This window comes from Setaria viridis, chromosome 2 (genome assembly GCF_005286985.2).
Source record: "Setaria viridis chromosome 2, Setaria_viridis_v4.0, whole genome shotgun sequence".
In the NCBI taxonomy this organism is placed as follows: Eukaryota; Viridiplantae; Streptophyta; class Magnoliopsida; order Poales; family Poaceae; genus Setaria; species Setaria viridis.
The window spans coordinates 32,478,247-32,500,959 of record NC_048264.2 but is presented as its reverse complement, the minus strand read 5'-3'; the positions used below and the strand labels follow the sequence as shown (position 1 = coordinate 32,500,959).

Sequence of the window (22,713 nt, the reverse complement as noted above, 5' to 3'; positions counted from 1 at the left end):
TATGTGACCATCTATGTGAAGCGAAGGAGAGCGCTCTTATCCGTGCTCTAACTTATTTTGATGAAGTTATAGGCTGGACGATTGAAGACCTTAACTATGTTTCATATATAAAGAAGTGAGCTGGATTAGTATGAAATATGTAACATGCATGGTTGTACCCCTACCCTTTTCTTATAGATTTGAACTTGTTCTCTCTAGGACCTTTAGGACATTTAAGTATTGATGTACGAACATGCACTATTATCAGAACTGGTTATATTGTATTATGGCATGGATGTACCACTACTCTTTCTTATTAATGTAGGAACGGGTTATACAACTTCATTGCATATACAGTGTTCTTCGAGTGTTGGATCTGAATGAGTTGATTGAGAACCACATTTTAAAAATTTGGCGCGAAAATGGTACAAAATTTTGACGGGAACGACATTTGCTGGGGCCGCCCCTGGAGACACTGTTACCAGGGGCGGGTGATGGCGTCACCCGCTCCTGGAAACGGTTTTACTGGGACAGGCCTTTTACCTACTCCTGCAAATAGCTATTTGTAACTGCAAAAATTATACCCCTGCAAATGTCATTTTAACTGTCCCTGTACACCGTTTTTTATAGTGGTGGCGCCCGGCCCCGACGACCGTTCCATGGCAGTGATGATGTCTCCCGACCCGCTCTCGCCCAACAACAACAAGAAGTCGACCGGATTTTGGAGAGACCGGCGCATCTCTTGTATCCACGTACGTTAATCGATAACACATTGAAGATCACTGTAGGTGAGACTCCTGTCTCGTTGGACTCTGAAACTGTTCGTGAAAGGGAGGTGACGACGGTGGGTGCAAAGCGAGTAGTACGTGACTAGGAGCCGGGCACAAAAAGGTCGCACCACTACTGCTTGTTTTCCTCCTCTAGCTTGCACATCCGGGTCATCTAAAAAAATGAGTGCCGAGAGGGCTGGTATATCGGTGGCAGAGCTATTCAGCTAGCAGAAATCATCGAGGTAGTGAAGCACATGGACAGGAAAAAGGGTCACCGTCCTGCGCGCACTGTTGTATCCGGAACGAACAGAGAGCAGCCACCGCGCCAGATCCAACCAACCAACCCACCAGATCGTTCGCGCGCCGGCCGTGGTCCATGCCAACGGAGGCGATCGAGCGCGCGCCACAGGGCGCCCCGAGCCCAGCCAATGCACGCGTGTGTTGCGTGCCGCCGTGTCCCGATCGAGAGCTCGCAACCAAAGCGGTCGGGCCAGGCGAACGAAGACGCGCAGGCGCCCCCCCCGGCGGCCCCCGCGCGTCGGTGCTTTTGCGTAGCCGTGTCCTGGCGGTCTGAAAAGGCCTGGCGTTGTCGTGACCCCCTCGGCGCGGCCCCCCGCCGGGCCGGGGTCCGGTGGATGGCGGCTGGCAGCTTGGCCGTGCGCCCCACCCGCGCGCGCACGGCGGCCGGGGTTGCCGTCTCGTATCGGAATCCAAGGCTGGCTGCGCGGCGCGACCGGTCAGTGGGCAGTGGACGATGCGCGCGTCCAACAAACTGGTCGCGTTCATGGCCATGGCGACTCATGGGAGAACACGCAACGCACAACGAACCGAATCAGAAACGATCTGTTGAGATATGGATGATGGTTACGAGTTACTGGCGTGGGCCTGTACGACAGGTTAGAACGTTTAAATGCCAGAACGCGTACGACCCAAATTCATTTCCGCTCTTTGATTCCATCGTGATAGAGATCGAGCAAGCTGAAAAAGTTTGTTTAGGCTAATTTGGCAGCACATGACTACTTAGCCTCGGGATGCAATGAGATTTTTTTTTATTTCGGGATCCCTTCCATGGCGGGACAGCGTTGCCCCCTCCTTCCCCGTTGCTGTTTGGCAGCACATGGCAGGACAGCGCAGCCCGGCCAGCGTGAGGGTCATTTCACATTGCACTGTCCGACTGATGCAAGCTTCAGACAACAAAATATTACCAAGCTGTAGAACAACATATTACATCCAGCTGATGCAAGAGAAAAAAAAGGGACAGGTGTTCTCTGCTAATCTGCCACCTCAAAAAATCATGAACAAATCAAAAATAAATCCCATGAGTGCAACATCACAAGTCACAAAAGTAAGTGCAATCTGTAACTTGTATCAACCACCAAATTGCCATGAGGCAACATCACAAGTCACAAAGCAAGTACAATCTGTAGTTTGTAAAAGAGATTTAGCTATTAAAATAAGCCAATGAACTTCTATTCAACATCCTATCTCTTCATGCTCCTCAACACTCATTGATTCTGACAAAAAAGAATAGTAGCTAATATTGAAAAGTCCAATTGAAACAGAAGTTGTATTTACTGGGCACAAGGGGCTTCTTGGTGTTCAGTTGGAGTTGTAGCAGCACTTGAGGCAGACAACTATAGTGTAAAAACATGTAACATATAGTATAAAAACATGTAACATCAGTGACATTAGTTTCAACGAGTAGGATGCTAGGCTACTAGCTCAATTAACACTAGAGACCATACCAAAAAGGACATGTACTGAGCCATGAGATATGCACATATGAAATGGAACTGAAAGACCAAGACCAAGTGATGCAACTATCTACTCAACATTGAAAAGGAACATACCCGAGCAAGATAATACTAAGAAAGGGAACATACCCGAGCAATCTTTTTCTTCAACCAAATCAGCCGGACACTTGGGTTTTTGTGCCCATCAATATTTTTCTGTTCGTTTCACTTTGGAAAACTTCATTTGCATTAGCTTTTTTTTCATCCGATAGCCCTTCCATGGCATCCACAATGTCAATACATTTCTCAATTGAGTAGTCTTCTTCACGTCTCTTCTTCACTTCTAACTTTTCTAAAGTTTTTTCAATATGATCCTTTCTAACGTCAATGTAATCCCCAAGTTTTGCTGCCATCTGACTTTGTTTGCGTTTCTTTCCACATCTTGGTCCTCTGAATTACGACTGGCTGGAGCAGATTGAACTTTTGTGCTTTCTACACCACCAAGATTAAAACTGAGTGGATTTCTATCAATAGAAGCATGCTATGATTGCTTTGCTCTGAGATACTTCTTTGGGGAGTGGGTTCAGCTCGCAGCTCATTTCTTTGGGGAGTGGGTTCAGCTCGCAGCTCAGTTCTTTGTGGTGGAAACATATCATTGAATTTGTTTGTGATATTCCTCCAACCTTCTAATGTCCACCTATTCTATCCCTTAAACATTGGGATGTTGACAAGCTCTTTCAGAATATCCACAAGTCCTTTAAACATTTGGGAGCTTCAAGATGCTGGAATTATATCGAAGAACTCCATTATTTTCCTATGAATTGTCTCACCACTGTATTGGAATTGTTTTTTTAGCCTATCGGTGCTTGCATTATGAGAGAGCATGAATATAAACATTCCCAGCTGCTCCTCAACTCTAACACCACGGGTGTCACGTAACAAGTTCTCCACTCTAAGATAATTTGCTATAACTCTAAATATCTCAGGCTCCATCCTGAACTCCACTTTGCACCAATTCTCGTGGCCTTCCAAGATTTGTTTGACCTTTTCAGCACCAGGCAGAGTTGAGGTGTGCTTTGACCTTTTCTCCTCATATAGACACTACTGAAGCGCGGGGACCATAACTAGGAATAGCTCATCATCCTCTTCTTTCTCCTCTAGCATGAATCTCCTAACTTCATCCTCCCAAGATTCCATTATCTATATGTATGTATATGGTAAGGCAAGTAAACTATGTCACTCAAATGCATATGGTCTAGAAAAAAAAGAAAAAGCTCACAGGTTATGAAAACTGGAATACTTGCAAGAATATATAATGTAAGCTAGCATAACAAATGTAAGCATGAAAACCTCCTCAAATAGAAAAATAGAGTATATTGACTATTGAGAATCGAGAAAGTAACAAATGTGCTAAATGGGATTAGGAAGTATTGACATGCAACCATCTTTATGTCACACCCGATTTTAGGACAAAATCGAATGCATAGCATATGTGTGCCAGGATCCGTTCTCACATATATGTTGACTTCATAAGTGAATACATCAAAGATAGTGTTCAAAACGTAAATAAAAATAGTAGATAACTTATTACACTTCGAGAGGTAGACACGAAGGTCTTTAATCGTTCACCGATAACTTAACACGCACACACACAGCGAAGCTTTTCCACAGGCTTAACTAGTGAACGCCTGCCTAGAACTCTTCGAATTTATTGAAGAACTCCGTGTCATCACAAGCTTCTGAACAGTGTTTGGGCAAGGGTGAGTATACTTATGGTTGGTACTCAGCACGTGGGGGAAACATGCAAGGCTTAACAAGGAGAGGCTCAAGCTTTAAGCGGTTAGCATTTTAGTTGGTCAAATTTTAATTAGCAGCACTTAATTACTAGGTGTAAGTTTATACCAACCAAGTTAAGCATAAAGCATTAGCATCATCCAAAAACCAAGGAACCATGATTTATTCTGATCTTTAAGTTCAATTATCATGTGAGGGTCCAAGCCGCTCATAACCGTGAGCACGACTGATATATCAGTTTACACTCTGCAGAGGTTGTACCTTTACCCACAACTCGTGTTACCCGTGTCGCCCGGGTTTGCAAAGCCCTTAAACACTTCCTTTGGTGAGTGGCTGGGGGTCCACTACGAAGCCTTTACAAAGACACATAGTTAACTAGTAGCCCGCTAGAGTTTCAGTAGCGATGCGGATCACAACCCGTTAATGAGACAGCACCTTAGCAAAGGCTACCGCTCCGAGTCATGCACCCAACACCTTCCCCCTCCTTGGCCTTTCGGTAAGGCCACCGGCTAACCACATGCCTAATTAGTTGGCTAAGATCAGAGCCATGTGATGTTGTGGTTGTACTGTTTTCTTGGATGGTTCTCCATGTTCCAATTAAAACAAGTGTTCTTGCAATTAACCAGGTGTAGCAATAAAAATAAAGTCATGTTTAACATTCTCAAAATTATGACATTTCCATCCCAAAAGTAAGCAACTAAACAATTCTACCCAACAAGATTAAATTGGTGTTCAAGGATCCGGATTAAAAACTAGTAATAGGTATTCCTGTCAAATTATGCACATACAGGAAATTAATAAAGTGATTAAATCATGATATTATTGGGACCAAAAAGAATATGCAGGGGAAGATAACCACTTGCCTTCCTCGGCAAACTGCGAGTACTCTTCTTCGAACGACGGCTGCTCCTGAACTTGTCCTTCCGCGAACGGCATGTTGTCTACACGACCACACAAGGAACACAAACAATGAATAAAACAGTACACCAAACATGACTAAAAGCTTAAAACAAACTCCTAAAACTAACGGTCATGCAGAGACGATCACGTGAGCGTGAGAATCGCTGAAATCGGATTTAAAACGATGAAGATATGGAGTAAACAAGTTTCAAGGACTAAAACAGAATTAACTATATACTTTAGGGGCTAGCAAAGAAGTTTCACAAGACTCTGCGAACAGTGCTTGCGAAAATAGAGAAACACGAGGTTAGATAGGTAAAGTTTGCAGGGCTCGGGTTAGAATGAAAGAATTTAAAGTTCCAGGGAGTTTTCCACAAGACTGGCATGACACAAGGATAAGAACATAAATAAACAGAAACTCCAGGGGCTAGAACGCGAAATTCCCATCTTCTTCCTTCTTTTACCAGAGGCACGGCACAGCCACGGCTGGCGCCTGGCCGGCGCTCCGGCGCGGCGGGGGTAGCCCAGGCGGCTAGAGTAGAGAGGAGGGTGCGGGAGGTCTCACCAGCGTCGATTGCGGATGAGGGAGGCTCCGGCGGTGGAGAACAGAGGCACACGAGCCAGGAACCGAGCGAGATCCCGGCGGCAGCGGCAGCGATGCTCGGGGCGAGGTAGTGGCGGGGTAGTGGCAGGATGGAAAGAGGAGCTCCGGTGGAGAGGTTTGGGGGGCTTTATAGGGTGCGAGGAGGAGCGGAAGGGGCGCCCGGGGGAAGCCAACGGTCCGACCGACAATTGAAGGCCTCGAAGGTGTAACGAGCATCCGTTACCGGGAGGATTGAAGGGGAAAGGGTGATGCGGTGCGCGCGCGTGGGAATAATGGGGGCAGCACGTGCTTGAAGAGGTGCAGGGGGTGGGAAGGTGTAGGGGGCGCCATTCAAGCGGCGACGGCGGCCGTTTCTAGTCGCGAGTGGAAGACCCAGCCGAAGGTGGGAGAAAGCCCTGACAGGTGGGCCCCACCTGTCAGTGGGAGGAGAGGCGCGGGCTGGCTGGCGGGCTAGCTGGGCTAACAAGCGAAGGGAAGTGGCGGCCCAGAAAAGAAAAGAAGGGAGGGTGGTGCGAGCTGGGCCGGCGATGCTTGGTGGGCCACTGCGAAGAGAGGAAAGTGGGAGGCGAGCCAGGAGCTAGGCCGGCGCAAAGAAAAAGAAGGTGGGCTGGCCTGCTGGTTGGTTTGGGCCAAAAGGAGAGAAGGAAAAAGAATGACCTGCTAGCTGGACTAGAAAGAGAAAGGAGAAAGAGATTGAGATTTTATTTTTGGAAACTTTTACAAACACAACATCAAAGAAAACTAAAGCCAAAGAGAAACTCTACCAAGCACTTGTTGACTCTAAAATTAAATTCAAATGTTCTTTAATTATTTAAAGGCCGTAATTTAATTTAGGTATTTTATTTAAAATCTTAGAGAAGAAAAACTAGACCGCAAGTTGCTTACATTATTTTCATGATGGAATTTTGGGTGTTACACTTTATCTATTGGAGGTATCAAACATCTAACAGAATTCCAGTGGGGACACAGAACTAGAGAATGTATCCAAAACTATATTTTCCTATAGCAGCTTAGGTGTATTACAAACAAGTTTTCTGTACCATGACGGTCAAGGTATCATAACAAAAGATTCAAAGTGTAGGAGTCAACCATCGCTCAGTTCAAAAGCCAACTGCATACAATATAGACATGCAAGCTATCAAGAATCTTCTGGAAAAAAAAGGCAGCATCTAACTAGTTCCGCTCGCAAATTCAACCAGGCAAGTGATGAGTAATCCCCCCGAACCAAGTTCCGCCAGACCCTAATGTTCAATAAGTATTGAATCACAGAATTTATTGAGAGTTATCCTGCAAACAAAACGGCAGCACAGAACCAAAATGGCGCAATGAGCTAACCTGCTTCTCAGCGACCGTGTTGTTGAAGCTTTCAGGATCCGTCTCTACAAAACCAGAGCACAGCTTAGCACAAGCAAGTCGGGGACCACACAGATCCAAGTAGCAGGAGCTCGATCTAGGGAGGATAAGGAGGTAGCAGGAGCTCGATCTAGAGAGGACAAGGAGGAGAGAGGACGGGCTCATCGGATCTTGGGACAAGGCAAGGCGAAGCGGTCACAGAGCAGTGGTGGAGATCGAGCCAGCACGGGGATGGGGAGGCGATGGGGAGGATGGGGAGGTGACGAGGAGCAGCAACGGCGAGGCGCAAGGAGGGGGAGCCACACGGGCGACGACGCTCGTGTCGCTCCGGGAGCCGCACGGGGAAGCGGCGGCTGGTCCCTCGAGCTAGGAGGGCCTGCCCTGTGAAAAATATGAGGAAACAGGTCGCCCAGCCCTTCGACGTGGACTTCCAAATGATGAGAATTTTTGGCCCGTGCCGCATTTTCATGGGAAACGCCGAGCCGGGAAAAAGATCAGGATCACGTCGGGATGTTGGGCTCCCAAACTAGCTCTTATGGGGGGTGGACCGTGGACACTAGGGCGGCGGTGGCGATGGGCAAAGGGTGAAAGGGTAGGGTAGGGAGCTAAGGACAAGGAGGACAAGGTGGCGCGTGTACTTTCGCAAGGATACTTGCCATCCGTGCGTGACCCCCGTGCATTGCTCACCAAATTGGCGAATTGCCTCTCTTCATGTGGTGGTTTACTGCGCGCTAGCCCTGCACAATAATCAGCTAAAAAGCGCCACGACACGACACGACACCTTGCCGCCGTGCGAACTGCAAGTGGCGCTGCAACTGCACCGAAGCAGCGGTACGAACGACTGCTCTTAGGCCTGCTACCGGTATCCGTACATTTTTCTCAATCCACACCCACTTCCAGGTAGAAAATTATATATCCATTAAAAATAAGAAGGGTAATTGTAATTAATTAATTGGATATGTATGTATATATATGGTACAAAATTAATTATCTATTGGATATGTGTAGGATTGGAGTATGTAAGGAGTGGATAATAATTATTTGGATTTACATGTGAACAAAATTGAGTTTGCTGATACCCTTTCCAGTGGTAGGCCCACCGCTGCACGTGGGCGGAGGTTTTCTTTCCATGTACCGCTTGTACAATTTTTGCGTTCTGATTAGGCAAAGGCTTAGTTTATGTCCTCGATGGAATATGCTTGCCGCACAGTACATGGTTGAATTTCCAAGGGGATAGTTAGTACGGAACTAACGACTTAATTCTACTGGATGCTAACCTGACAACATGGCTTCAGTCTGACCCATGATGTCTATAATTAGTGTCGATACTGTCACATAAGTAATATAATTAAGTATCGCACTTTAGAAATTACACTCTACAACCCATGATTTCTTAGCGTGGATCCTTGATAAATACATTATCTCTCCTCTCAACCAATTATATTTGTTCATCATGAATTATGAAGGCATCATCTACTCCCAATGTAAGATTTGGTAATGTCTAGTGCATAGGTTCTTGTGTTGATGTTGGGTCTTGCATGAGATCCAGTTTCTTACCTTTTCCATTCTCTCTCATAATGCCACATAAGTTAAAAATCCTATGTACCAATACAATTAATGTTAGGAAACCAGGATTACCCTTAGACTAACTTTTTTTTCTAGCAATAAAGGCCTGAACTCTGATCTTAAAAATTAGACACGAGCAGGCACATCTTTCCATGTACCGCAAACTGCCAGAATGAATGTAGTATAATCATCTCGCCCTGCGTCCTTAGGGCAGTCCCAATGGATAATTTCTAGATGAAGTTTCCAAGAGAGAAAAGGAACAATTAATATTGAGTAGAAACTATCCTTCACAGTCCATGATTTCTATAGCAGTTTCTACACAAATCAAAACTTAAATGCAGCACTAAAAAGAGTGTATCAGCTGTAGCAAGCAACCATGTAGCCTCCTTTGCACAGTTGACACTATCTGCAGGATCATTGCCACTCTTCTCTGGCGTAACCGGTGCCATATCCGCCTTCTTCAGAGATGCACGTGGCACATTGCCCTTTAGATCATCTGACGCCATCTCCATTTTCTCGATCTCTGTGAAATTGTCTAGCAAGTTCATCTTCAGATGACGCCATGATGGATGCACCGTTCTGCTTGGGTACGACGATCCAACTTTTGCTTAGTGATAGCTTCAAATAGCTTGCCAATAAGTTTCTCCATGCAAAATTATGCGGCCATCTTCACCTTGGTAAGATTCTACAAGCTTCGATACAATCTCAGTCTTCAACTGATCCCATACTCGAAGTTAACCATCGGATCAGAAAGGAAGAGATATGCAGGACTGATTAAGATGACGGAGCACATCAGAGAAAAAAAGTACCTCAAGATCCAAGACGGATCAGCTGCTTCCTCCTACTCCATATGCAAACGTGGTTGATCAGAGAAATTGGTGAGATTTTGGGTGGCGCAGGTGCTCAACTGCAGACGGGCAGTGGGACGCTCAGCAGGCGCACACGGACGCGCGCCAGAACCTGCTGCCCCCCGCGCCTTGCCTGCTCCTTGCGCGCGGGAGGAGGTCCCCGGCGCGGAGGCCCGAGAAGGCGAGCGCAGACCGGCGTATACAGCGTATACCGGCGTATACCTAGACCCTAGGGTGTCGTCCGGCGGGGGCGCGGCGTCGGCGGCGGCCGTCGGGGAGGAGGCAGCGGGAGGTGGGTGAGCCCGTTGTGAGAGCGCGAGGGAACGACATCCTCACGCCGATCAACGCACGAAGAAACGATAGAAAATGCGTTGGGGAGAAACTACTGGTTTCTCTCCGGATCCGGTCCGCAGGCTGGGCGCCATCGCGGCCGGGCACCCTTTTCCGCGCCCCATCTCCCCCAACCTCCCCGCCGCCCTCTCCCGCACGCCCTCTCCCCCGACCTCACCGCTACCGCAGCCGAGGCTCCTCCGCGCAGGTTGCAGTCGCCGCCGTGCTCGCGCTCGCGCTCTCGCCGCTGCCTCCTCCTCTGACGGTCTGCGCTCGCGCTCTCACAACGGGCTCACCCACCTCCCGCTGCCTCCTCCCCGACGGCCGCCGCCGACGCCGCGCCCCCGCCGGACGACACCCTAGGGTCTAGGTATACGCCGGTATACGCTGTATACGCCGGTCTGCGCTCGCCTTCTCGGGCCTCCGCGCCGGGGACCTCCTCCCGCGCGCAAGGAGCAGGCAAGGCGCGGGGGCAGCAGGTTCTGGCGCGCGTCCGTGTGCGCCTGCTGAGCGTCCCACTGCCCGTCTGCAGTTGAGCACCTGCGCCACCCAAAATCTCACCAATTTCTCTGATCAACCACGTTTGCATATGGAGTAGGAGGAAGCAGCTGATCCGTCTTGGATCTTGAGGTACTTTTTTTCTCTGATGTGCTCCGTCATCTTAATCAGTCCTGCATATCTCTTCCTTTCTGATCCGATGGTTAACTTCGAGTATGGGATCAGTTGAAGACTGAGATTGTATCGAAGCTTGTAGAATCTTACCAAGGTGAAGATGGCCGCATAATTTTGCATGGAGAAACTTATTGGCAAGCTATTTGAAGCTATCACTAAGCAAAAGTTGGATCGTCGTACCCAAGCAGAACGGTGCATCCATCATGGCGTCATCTGAAGATGAACTTGCTAGACAATTTCACAGAGATCGAGAAAATGGAGATGGCGTCAGATGATCTAAAGGGCAATGTGCCACGTGCATCTCTGAAGAAGGCGGATATGGCACCGGTTACGCCAGAGAAGAGTGGCAATGATCCTGCAGATAGTGTCAACTGTGCAAAGGAGGCTACATGGTTGCTTGCTACAGCTGATACACTCTTTTTAGTGCTGCATTTAAGTTTTGATTTGTGTAGAAACTGCTATAGAAATCATGGACTGTGAAGGATAGTTTCTACTCAATATTAATTGTTCCTTTTCTCTCTTGGAAACTTCATCTAGAAATTATCCATTGGGAACTCTCCAGATCAGCTAGTTTCTATAGCATTAAATGGACGGTCACATAAGTAAAATGATGATGTGGCAAAGAGAGTTAAGGGGAGAAGGAAAAAAATGAAGACCGTGGGTCTCATGCACGAAACGTTGTCGGCTCATTCTCTAACGAGCGAAGAAACCATGGCAAACACGTTGGGGCCGGGCGTCATGTCTCCCCACGCGGTTTGTGGGACCCATCATCCTCCTCGCCATTGGACCTTCTCGATGTCGGATCACGCCACCCTGAGCTCCACACTGCTAGGATTTGTGGCATGAAGATGAGAAGAGAAGGGGAAGTGGCCATCGTGACAGTCGTTGCGCCTAGGCACTGCACGGCAAAGCGTCGCGCCCACCACCGTCCTGGCTAAACCCCACGCACGCAGCCAGCCGCCGCTGCATCGCCTGCGCTCCGCACACACCTACGGCCCTGCTACACCCCCACGCAAGCGAGCTTGCCAACCTTGTTGCAATAGAAGTGACACTACATTGACAAAAGTAAAGCTAATTGGAGTACAAATCGAACACATGGAAGTAAAATCTCACAGATCGAGTCACGAATCATTCAAACTGAAGCTGTCCTCCACTCAAGATCCATTGCTACCATTGTGAATTTGTGCGCAACGGCCTTCGGAGTGCCTCCTGGTGGAGTTTGCCGGCGACCGAAGTGGAATTTGTCCGTTGCTTCCGTTCAAACATGCTGGAGTCACTACCGTCGCTCCGTTGGCTCACCATAGACCGCACGAGCCTTGGCCTCGTCACGACCGTCCACGTGCACCCCGCCGCCGCTCGCCCGCGTGAAGCCCCAGCCCGCACGAGGCCGAGCGGAGGCCCTTGCGCCCCTGCCTCCTACAACGGCGATGTCGTCAGGCAGCAAGAGAAGAGGAAAAGGAGAGGGAGAGAAGGGACAAAATTTATTGTGGATCCAGGTCAAGAAATTATGTTTGGATGGTGTAGTTTCTAATAACAGTGTCTTGGTGATGATCAGCTGACATGGCAGCTATGGAAATCACCGAGTAGTTCTCTGGGTTGGGATGGGTGGGGACTGCCCTAACACAGGACTAGCTAGAGTTTAAGCATACTGTTATGCTTATTGTTCGCGCGTTTTATATAAAAAAACCATGTGTGTACGGCAAGCACATCCCGGAAAACAATTGCCCTGTCCCAGTACGGACGCAAAGAGGATTGGATTGATCGATCCACCAGCAGACAAATTGCGGTGGCCTTCAAATCAGCGGAGGAAAGCGAGCCGCGGCTTCCTATAATTATCCTCTTTATCGCCCTCTCGATGCTAGAATCTGCGCCGAAAAGACGGTGGTTGGTTTCTCGGGCGTCGCCCGGAAAGGGTGGCCCGGCTTGTCCTCCGGTTCTGCCTGATTGATCGCGTCCCGGGGACTGCCTTGCTGGTGAATAATCCATTGCTTTTTGTGGTGAGCTGAGGCGCCGAGCATGTGGTTCTTGGGTTGTTGCAGGGCATGTGATGTGTGATCTGTGATTCATTTTCAGCGGAGGGTGATGAGACGAGGAATGTGGTTAATGCTGACCGTCTTGGCAGACAAGGGCTGATGCAGGGTAAGATCAAGGCCGGATTCTCTTCTGCAGATGCAGATCCATGATATGGTCTATAAAGATTTTCATATTAGTGCGGTGCTTGTAGTGCTGGATGTTGGTGTCATCGGCACGGTGCAGTGCAGCGACCACTCTGCACCGCAAGATCTGCATGTCTGTATATGCATGCCACTGGAGAGCACTTCCGAAGACATCGTGTCCACATTACCACCGTACAAACCACAAAACTCTAGTGGAAGTCTTGAGATCCGAAAGCTCCCTTGGCTCATCTTCCTGTTAGTATCTGTTTTTTTCACCTCGACAGGATGCCGAGCACATTTTGCTCTTCACGAACATTTACCACTGATCAGAGCGATTTTCAAAAGGTGACAGCGAGCGGTTCTTGCCAAAACCAAAATTTGGTGGATGCGGCTTTGATGCACCTTCCAAATATGTACCACCGCAAGCGCCAGCAGATCCAAGCAGGAGGTGACAAAGCGAGGGCACTGTCCGCACTGGCGGATTGCGGTTTTGGAAGGCATGCCGCATGCAGAAGCGGACTAAATTCTGGGCGTTATTTGAGGAAAGCAGACAAAATAGTCGATGCGACAGGTTTGTTATGAAGACGCAGCTGATGGTACCACTGTACCCGCGCTTGCATTATTGATGCGGACGTCTGTTTCAGATGAGTAGACCCCCTGTAATCTTGATGGAAATCAGCTTATAAATCGGTCCAAGCAGCCTTATCATGCACATGATAACTTTGAAAGTTGAGTGGCTACCATTAATGCACAAAATGGATATGCTTTTTTTAATGGAATGGGTACGCATTATACTTGTACGTACATGCCAAGATCCCACTAGCATTCAGCATATTAGAAAATATAATAAAAGTAGATTCAGCCGCCTCTTTGAGCGTTTGGGCCTGAATGTTAAGCTTGGCCCAGGTTCGGGATTGGTTGACCATTTAGTGTGGCCCAAAATAACTTAAACTTAGCCCGTCTGAGCCCAAGTGGTTTCGAGTAGCAATATGCCAAAATTCCCCCTCGACGAACTGCGATTCAAATCTAAACAACGCAGGACAAAAACGTACAGCTGCCATCTCAGTAACAGAACCGAAACTTCAAGCTCATTTCCCATCCATTGCAATATACTCCAAGACAGCTAGCATATCAACAATAATGCAGAATTGAGCCTGCAGGTTTGACAGAAATGCCACCTCGGTCTGGACACCATCGATCTGATCGTTTGGGTTGTTGCTGAGAGAGATGTCACCCCGGCATCGACGGCGTCGCCGGGAGAGACAAATCGTCGTCGTCTCGTCGATGTCGGAAGCTCCATTGTTGAACGCCGGTTGGCGGTTGTGCCCGACAGCTGGAGGCTGTAAGGAAGATGCTTGGAAATCCGAAAGGAATTAACGCAATCGCAAATCTTGGCAATATGGTTGAACAAGTCGAACATCGATCGATGAGCAACGTATAGTATAGCTAGCTCATGCCGCTCGGATTTCGGAGAGTCCAAGCACCAACATTCAGGTCGGTAACATGTCCGGAGACAATGTCTGATGTCTCCATGCCACAGCACTATATAAACACCAAACGGTCTTTACATTCTCAGCGAGGAGATCACTAGACTAATCACCTGACGAACAAGATGGGGAGGAAGTACAACTCATACTGCGTTCTCCTCACGTTCCTCTTACTCGCCGTACCGATCACGAGTGCCGCCGCCCTGGACCAAGCCGCGCTGCTGAGGCAGTTCGTCAAGTCCCGGTCCCGGGTCCAGAGCTCGGACGGCTCCGCCGAGACGGACCCATGGGCTGATCCCGTGAGCAGCTTCGGCCACCTTCCCACGTACTGCAAGAACCCCAAGGGCAGCAAGGAGGCCGACAGGATCAAGGCGCTGCCAGGGCAGCCGCCTCGCGTCAACTTCGAGCAGTACTCGGGCTACGTCACGGTGAACGAGGAGCACGGCCGCGCGCTCTTCTACTACTTCGTCGAGTCCCCCTACGACGCCGCCTCCAAGCCCCTCGTCCTCTGGCTCAACGGAGGTAAAGGGCGTTTGCCGTATGTAATTTGGCGCTCGGCGCGAGCGATATAATCTGTGTATACGGTTTTTCGATCTTGCACTCCCGCGCAGGGCCAGGGTGCTCGTCGCTGGGAGCCGGCGCGATGAGGGAGCTCGGCCCGTTCCGTGTCAACCCCGACGGCAAGACGCTGCGCAGGAACAGGCACGCTTGGAACAATGGTGCGTGACTGATGATCGATCAGTGTCATACTAGTTTGAGCCATTGAACCCAGTGACTATGGTAAATTGTTTGCGACCCGCTGGTCTATTTGCATGAATCGCAGTGGCCAACGTGATCTTCCTGGAGTCGCCGGCCGGAGTTGGGTTCTCGTACTCTAACACGTCATCGGACTACGATAAAAGCGGCGACGCGAGGACGGCGGTGGACTCGTACAACTTCTTGCTTCACTGGCTCGAGCGGTTCCCCGAGTACAAGGGCCGCGACTTCTACATCGCCGGCGAGAGCTACGCCGGGCACTACGCCCCGCAGCTTGCCGCCGTCATCGTGGCCGTCCGCGAATTCACTGGCAAAAACCCCACGAGCCTCAAGGGAATCTTCGTAAGTCGATAAGACGATAACTATGGCAACTTAGGCAAACTTCAGCTGCAGCTCATTCAACAAGCAAGACAATACTAGTTATTTGCGCCGCTTCTCGATCAATCGGTTTCAGGTTGGCAACCCGTTCCTTGATAACTACATGAACGACAAGGGCTCTCTCGAGTTCTTGTGGAACCACGGCGTGATGTCCGACGAGATGTGGGCCAACATTAACGAGCACTGCAGCTTCGGCCCGTCCGACGGCGTTCTGTGCGACGAGGCGAAGTCGCCGTTCGACCCGGTAAACTTCTTTACTACCGCCGGCCAAATCGATCCTTACAACATTTACGCTCCGATATGCATCCAGGCCCCCAATGGGACGACCTACTCCAGTGGTTATGTAAGTACCATATCCTACTAGTATGTAAAGATGTGTTCTTCCCTCAAGTTCTTAGTAGAATCCAGGCACCCACGGTTGATAAATTTGGTCCATCTCGGTGACATGCTGGCTGCTGAAATTGAGACAGTTACCTGGCTACGATCCGTGCATCGAGTTCTACGTCCCAAACTACTTCAATAGGCTTGAGGTGCAGAATGCCGTCCATGCTCGGATCAACACACCTTGGTCCACTTGCGCGTGAGTACTGTAATATGTCCCATAAGGATTTTGGCCAACCCGACTTGGTCAAACCAAACTCTGCCCGTATGCCTTAAACCTTGTGCCGCCATTTGGTCAGTGGTAACCTGTCCTGGGACTGGGAAGCGGCGCCGGTGACCATGGTGCCAACGCTCTCGTGGCTTGTCAAAACCGGGTTGCGAGTGTGGTTGTACAGGTAACCTCCATCGTCTGCACTTCTGTCACACTATGCAACTCGAACCATAAAAGAAGAAAAATCGGAAGGTTCGATTTTGCTTTTTCACAATACCGTGGCTAATTCATTGTCAGTGGCGACATGGACGATGTGTGCCCGATTACGGCGACGAGGTACTCCGTCAACGATCTAAATCTTACCGTCACAAAGCCATGGCGCCCCTGGTACACCCCTGCCAACGAGGTAACACGAGGATTCAGCTCTGAGAATGAAGATGGAATAGGATCGCTATGTGCTGATGAACTTTGATGGTTTATTTGTCACACAGGTTGGAGGCTACGTTCAGCAATACAAGGGAGGATTCACGTTTGCGTCGGTGAGGGGAGCTGGTCACCTGGTACCCAGTTTCCAGCCTAAGAGATCGTTAGTTCTCTTCTACTCCTTCCTGAAAGGCATGCTGCCACCTGCAGTTTCACTATCGCAGTCGTGAGAAGAGCTGGCTTTCTAAAAAAAAGTCAAGGCTCGCTCGAAGTCCACATCCCAAGAGGAGATACAAATAAAATTCCGCTACGCACTTACAGTACATGATCTCCAAAGTGTTTTTTAGAGAATGGTCATGGTTGGTGGTTATTGAATTTCTTTGTACTTTTCTCAAATGACCAAGCTAGGATTTTTTTAGATGAAATTGGGACATTTCTCGACAGCTATTTATTTCCCAAATGACGAGAGAACTGAGAAGAGCTTGCGATCTTTTATGGTTGGAAAATGTTGGTCGGAGATTTCTTTGTGCTAATTTACATTCACCCTAGGAATAACCGAAGTAAATAAAAAATTGTCGGCTGCTTGAGAAAAAAATATATAAAAAAGCAACTCACGGTGCGAAGGTTCTAGCTTAAGTATAGGACGAGTGTTTTTTTTAACAAAACATTTGTACTACTTTATTTCCAATGGAGCACTCCCATCTTATGTTCATGCTAAGCATTTGCCAAGATTGAAAATACTCAACAAACAGTTAGAAACGCGGATCAAAGGTTTTTTTATGAAATTTCACAAGATTTGGTCTTTATTGTGAAAGAAAAAAATATAAATCAAAATCTAAAACACTACTCACAACTAACGACATGTTCGGTTACAAAGCAATCCTTGCCTCGCCTTGCTTTAACAAGTGAACTTTGCCTTGCATGCCGCAGAGAGCCAATTTGGTTCACCCGCTGCAGCAAGCAACAAGTCGCTTGAGCAGGCCCCGAGAGAACACGACAAGAAAAGCAAACACGTTTTTCCTTTCCTGGCAAAACAAGTGGCAACAAAGCTTTGAAATGCCACCTAGCGAAATGGACCTGATGGACTTAGGACTTCCTGAAACCCTAAGGGCTAAGGAGTAAAATCATAGCATTGCATATTGGAGGAGAAAGAAGGGGCGGAGTGGCGGAGACTCTACGGGAGTGTTAGGATAGCAGGGGCTAAAGTTTAGTCCTGTCACATCGGACGTTCGGATGATAATTAGGAGGACTAAACATGAGCTAATTATAAAAATAATAGCAGAACCCCTAGGCTAAATCGCGAGACGAATCTATTAAGCCTAATTAATCCACCATTAGCAAATGGTTACTGTAGCACTACATTGTCAAATCATGGACTAATTAGGCTTAATAGATTCGTCTCGTGATTTAGCCTAGGGGTTATGTAATTAGTTTTGTAATTAGTCTATGTTTAATACTCCTAATTAGTGTCCAAACATCCGATGTGACAGGAGCTAAAGTTTAGCCTATGCCTCCCAAACAGCCCCTACCTCTCCCCCGTGTCGTCTCCATCGAGGCGACTCGGGGGCAAACCCACCGCCTGCAGCCCGCCCCCCAAGCAGCAGCCTAGCAGGCCGCCGTCGTCGCCAGCCCTGGGCAGTGGCGGCAGCCCTCCCCTTCTCCCGCTCCCTCCCTCCTCTTTTCCCTCTCCCATCTTCCTTCTCCTCTCCATCTTGTATTTCGCAGATCCAGATCTCGAGCTGCTCTCCATTGTTGCGGTGGCACTTGCTCGCACTGGCGCTTCAGGTCTACGGCATGGGTGCAGTCTGCAGCTGCTTGTGTGGTTGGGCGCCTCCTCTCGGTGTCCATCGATACTTCGCCTTGTGGTGCTTCGAGATTGCCGGATTTCGCCCGAGCTGAGCCGGATCCGGCCCTACTGTGCTTACCCATGGGCATGGCGCTAGCTTGGTGTAGCGCCCCCTCCATGGTGGCCGCCACAGGCGGTCTAGGGGGGGTGGGAGGGTCGGCATGCGCCTTGGCCTGACGCTGCCAAGCAGTAGGCGGCGAGCGTCGCTTCGTAGTAGGCGGCGAGCGGCGCTTCGTCGATGCTGCCGCTCGTGGCTTGCTCTTGGGGCGTGAGCACCCACCCATGCTGGAGCGCCTGGCGAAAGCCTTGCTTGCCTCGTGCTGGCGTCGGCGACGGCGACGCCCTTGGGCGTCATTTCCCTTCTTGAAGGTGTTGTCGTGGTGCTTCTGTATGGCCTGGTGGTTCTCCAGATGAAAATCTACTTTGGTTCGCCGGACGGGCGACGATGACGCTATTTACGTCGTGTTCTTCTTGAAGACATTGCTTTGGAGATCCAACCATACATGTTGGTGGTTGCGCGGCTGCAAGCTTTGATCCGACATTGTATTGTTTTGTTTGGATTCGACTACGATTTCGACCATTGTAGGCCTAGTTCAGCTAGGTAGTTAAGTCTTCTACTGCGGTGCTAGGCCTAGTTTAGCCAGGCCCTTGTTCTCTTACCTCCAAACTCCCAACTTTGACACTATGCAAAAAGAAGATTCCCCATCACATCAAACTTGCGGTACATGCATGAAGTACTAAATGTAGACGAAATCAAAAACTATTTGCACAGTTTTGTTGTACTTTGCGAGACGAATCTTTTAAGCCTAATTAGTCAATATTTGGACAATAATTCACAAATACAAACGAAATGCTACAGTGTTGCTACAGTAATTTGGCACCTCCCAAATTCGCGAAGTAAACAAGGACCAGGTGTTGCAAGCGTTGTGTGTGGTTTTTTCTCAATTTCCCTAATTAATTGAGCTCTATATGGTTTGGCCTCATTTCAATTGATATGGGGCAACTTGTTCTTAAATGATGCGGCAGTGCTCCTACCTTTAGTTTCAAAATAAAAAGTAAAATCATAATATTAATTATTTATTAGTTTTTTATATACAAACAATGTTATTATTTTGATTAAGTAATGAAAATAGCTGGTTTCGTCTCCATAAAAGGTATCACACCACAAATTCCACTGCCAATAGAGATAGGGTTAATATGCATGCGTGTTTTGTTAGCGTTGGCATGTATCCTGTGTGTTCAGTAAAAAAAAGCAAATAAAAGAAGATAGTAATCTATAAGTTCGAGATGGTTAACTCAATATAATTCCAAAACGTCACTTATCTATGACAAAAATAACATAAATTTGGACAAATTTCACAAAACTTTCGTTAAATTTAGGTACCGTGGCCCCATAACAAACGCACAAATAAAATCCATTGGAACCCACCATCCTTATTTGGAAAACGGAATTTGATAAAAATATGACCTCATGGATCTCCAGATCATCGATCAAATCCGTTTGGATTATTGTTCCCGAGAGATGTCACGTAGCCTTGGCATAGACGGCGTTGGCAGAGACAAATTGTTGTCGGTATCGGGAGGACTAATCAGGCATAACAAACGTTTTGAGACAGGATGTCGGGACCACTCGTCCCCCTCCGTACCCTTTAGGTCTAATTTGGGAACCCAGATCCCGCGAGAAATCCGACCTTTTCCCTAGGCTGAAAGCCCACGCGGAAAATTGGGCACGGACTAAATCAACACTCCCTTTAGAAGTCCACACCCGAGGGTACGAGAACCCTATCCACACATTTTCCTCGGGGCAGCACTTTCCCACCTCTCGAGTCTGGGCGTCTCTTCCCTGAGCGGCTCCCTTCTGCTCCACCTCCGCGCCGCTCTATCCTGGCCGCACCGCTCCGCCTCCGTCGTTCTGCTTCCGTCGTCCCAACCACGTCCGTCAAGGCCGCGCCGCTCCATCTCTGTCCTGACCGTGCACTCCATCTTTATCCTGGCCGTGCGCTCCATCTCCGTCCCAGCCACTCCGTGCATCCTCCGTCTTGGCCGCACCGTGTCTCCGTCCTAGCCATGCGGCTCCGTCTCTTGCCGTCTTGTCACGGCCACCGTGGACATCTTGACCTACGAGATCTCTAGCTCAGCCGCCGCCTCCGCATCCATGATGTGAGTTCTCTCTGCTTCCTCCTCAACTGTTGCCTTGGGTTTGCCTAGGATTTGTACTCGTCGTGCCTACGTTGTGACTTCTTGAAGTTAGCATCTCCATTCTTGTGTCGGAACTTTGATTTGAATTCTAGTTGTGCTGCACCTCCCTAATGTAGAGACCACTTGCATTCGCAGATGGGAATGCACATCTGTTGTGATGTTTCTTAACTTGTGTCCTTGTGATTTGAGTTTGCAGGGTCTTATTTGTTTCACATGCATGTAGAGGGTTACTTGAATATGAAGCTTACTTCTGTTCGAGAGCGCATTTCAATGTGTCCAAACTGATGCAAAGTATTACTAGTTTGAATGTGCAAAATCATTTTAGCAGAAGTTTAGACATTCGGTACACCCTGTTTTTCCATATTTGTGTGCCACCGATTCTAGAAGGAATTCAGGTCCACAAATTACTGCAAAATAAAGTATTATAACAGTTTGAATGTGCAATTATTTTAGCAGAAGTTCAGATTTTCAGTACATCTCCATTCTTTCACCTGTGCTGCAGGCAGATTCCATCCATTTCACATGCAAGTGTTTTAATGGTTCAGTAATCAGTATATCCAAGTGCTTTAATGGTTTGTCACTTTAGCTCAGACTTGAAGTCAATATTGTTTTATCTGCTTAGGTAATTTGAAGATACTTAGGTCAGCCTATGAATGTTGCATGTGGCTATTCTTTTTTTAAAGCTATTGTCAACAATTGTATACTCTTGCAGTATGTATAAATCATGTCCTTGTCTGCTTCATATACTTATTATTGGATTTTTTTAATTATGTGGCTGCTCTACCCACTATCTGCATGCGTATAATCTATTGCCACCTGTTTTTGAATTATGTGTAATCTTGCGGTATGTATAAACCATGTTTACTTGCCTGCAAGCATCAATGTTTTAATTTGGATGCTCATGTCAGTCCTCTTAACCTATTGCTACCTGTTGGTTAAATTATTCTCTGGAACACAGGTACATCTAGAGCACACTGTTCTATTGATTAAGCATAGGTACATCCAGGTGCTCAAGTAATTTGAACAAACCTCCAGCTGAACTGGATGTTCTACTGATTACATAAAAAATCCAAGCACATGGAGTGTATAATGTGGAATTCTTTCTTTGCAGATTAGTATACTAGATCTGACACAGTAACTATGTTGCTAGATAAGCAGCGACTGTGAGTACACTATTGTAAACTTGCTTGTAATTATAGTAGCTATCTCTGTGTTGTTGGCTTGTGGTTTTATTTACACTCACTCTCACTAATCACTATATTGTCAAACAAGTTCTCTCTTAGTTATTGAATCAAATGTTAACTCTGAACATAGATACCTCATGACAATTGGTATGCATCCTTTTATCCTCTGTGAGAGAGTACTGCTTTCTCTTTTGTCAGTTCATAGCATACTGTAAGCACATTTGAGAAAGTATACTTTAGTCCTTTGGAAAACTCTCTTTTCTTTTGGTGGGAGAAAACTTTCATTTAGAAGAAACAAAACAGAACTTTTGAAGAATGAAAGGAACTATGGTTCCAACAGCAGCCATGACATTTCGTGACTTTTGAGTCTGAACTTTGACATATTTTTTTATGTGTGCTTGAATTCCAATGCATATTTTGTGTGTGCAAATAATTCATATTTTCTTTTACCCAAAATGGCCTTTGTTTCCGGTTGGTAGCCACCGTTTATATTTCAACAAGGTAACTTAGTCGTATTCTAGTGACTTGTTTGTGCTTTGCTTGAATACTTTGGTGAAGTGTTGCACTTTTCTTTGTTCTACACTACCATACTTGTTATTTAGTGGTTGCACTACCATACCGAACAATTCTGCATAGATTAGAGATGATTCACATATTTTTTTCCTTTCTTTGGTAATCTGCTATCTGCTTTCTAATATCAGCCTAGCCGTCCATGACCAACCTTTTGTTCTAGTTTTGCTACTCCTTCTAATACGTAGATTCAAAGCATGTATTGCTTCACCTTCTGTTGTGGTACTTATGCTATTCAAGAAGTATGGAACTGTTTGTACCGCCTAGTTTTATGGCTTTGATAGCTCCACATGGTTTTGTAGAAACTGATGGAGCGTTGAATAAGAAATATGTGTAACATACTTTGCACCTGGTTGCATCTACTCAACACTAATCTCAATTTTTATTTTATTGTTTATTTGACAGAATTTATGAGTGTTGAGGAGAACCAAGAGGCAAGAAGAGAATGATTGGGGGAAAATCCTTAGCTTCTTTTACTAAAAAAACTCGTATCGTATCAATGGTTAAGTTAAAGAGTGTAGTTTTGTGACTAAACATGCCGAGAAATTTGCAACTTTTTATCTTTTACATGAG

At 47.4% G+C, this 22,713-nt stretch overlaps 3 protein-coding genes and 1 long non-coding RNA gene across 4 annotated transcripts; 3 read left to right on the top strand and 1 right to left on the bottom strand.

The window, feature by feature from the left end:
- Positions 1-2,095: 2,095 nt before the first annotated feature.
- Positions 2,096-7,618, bottom strand: LOC140222070 (uncharacterized). The gene is made up of 3 exons (XR_011897656.1): positions 7,116-7,618; positions 5,140-5,217; positions 2,096-3,682 (listed from the first exon to the last, which is right to left on the bottom strand). It is a non-coding gene; the product is annotated as an uncharacterized lncRNA (long non-coding RNA).
- Positions 7,619-14,207: 6,589 nt separating this feature from the next.
- LOC140222069 (serine carboxypeptidase 1-like) lies at positions 14,208-15,329 on the top strand. The gene is made up of 3 exons (XM_072292248.1): positions 14,208-14,714; positions 14,804-14,911; positions 15,016-15,329. The coding sequence occupies exons 1-3, from the start codon at positions 14,318-14,320 to the stop codon at positions 15,300-15,302; spliced, it is 792 nt and encodes a 263-aa protein (XP_072148349.1). The 5' UTR covers positions 14,208-14,317; the 3' UTR covers positions 15,303-15,329.
- A 100-nt stretch (positions 15,330-15,429) lies between these two features.
- On the top strand, positions 15,430-15,910 carry LOC140221915 (putative serine carboxypeptidase-like 30). The gene is made up of 2 exons (XM_072291870.1): positions 15,430-15,570; positions 15,797-15,910. Exons 1-2 carry the CDS (start codon positions 15,430-15,432, stop codon positions 15,908-15,910), a joined length of 255 nt encoding a protein of 84 aa, XP_072147971.1.
- On the top strand, positions 15,796-16,857 carry LOC117843034 (serine carboxypeptidase 24). Its single transcript, XM_034723592.2, has 4 exons — positions 15,796-15,906; positions 16,007-16,102; positions 16,216-16,324; positions 16,410-16,857. The coding sequence occupies exons 2-4, from the start codon at positions 16,047-16,049 to the stop codon at positions 16,569-16,571; spliced, it is 327 nt and encodes a 108-aa protein (XP_034579483.2). The 5' UTR covers positions 15,796-15,906; positions 16,007-16,046; the 3' UTR covers positions 16,572-16,857.
- Positions 16,858-22,713: the final 5,856 nt, after the last annotated feature.

Coding starts and splice junctions, on each gene's coding strand:
- LOC140222069 (XM_072292248.1), top strand. CDS start 14,318: ATGGGGAGGAAGTACAACTCATACTGCGTTCTCCTCACGTTCCTCTTA. Junction 14,715..14,803: donor CGTCCTCTGGCTCAACGGAG/GTAAAGGGCGTT, acceptor ACTCCCGCGCAG/GGCCAGGGTGCTCGTCGCTG. Junction 14,912..15,015: donor CAGGCACGCTTGGAACAATG/GTGCGTGACTGA, acceptor CATGAATCGCAG/TGGCCAACGTGATCTTCCTG.
- LOC140221915 (XM_072291870.1), top strand. CDS start 15,430: ATGAACGACAAGGGCTCTCTCGAGTTCTTGTGGAACCACGGCGTGATG. Junction 15,571..15,796: donor CGAAGTCGCCGTTCGACCCG/GTAAACTTCTTT, acceptor AAATTGAGACAG/TTACCTGGCTACGATCCGTG.
- LOC117843034 (XM_034723592.2), top strand. CDS start 16,047: ATGGTGCCAACGCTCTCGTGGCTTGTCAAAACCGGGTTGCGAGTGTGG. Junction 16,103..16,215: donor TTGCGAGTGTGGTTGTACAG/GTAACCTCCATC, acceptor ATTCATTGTCAG/TGGCGACATGGACGATGTGT. Junction 16,325..16,409: donor GGTACACCCCTGCCAACGAG/GTAACACGAGGA, acceptor TTTGTCACACAG/GTTGGAGGCTACGTTCAGCA.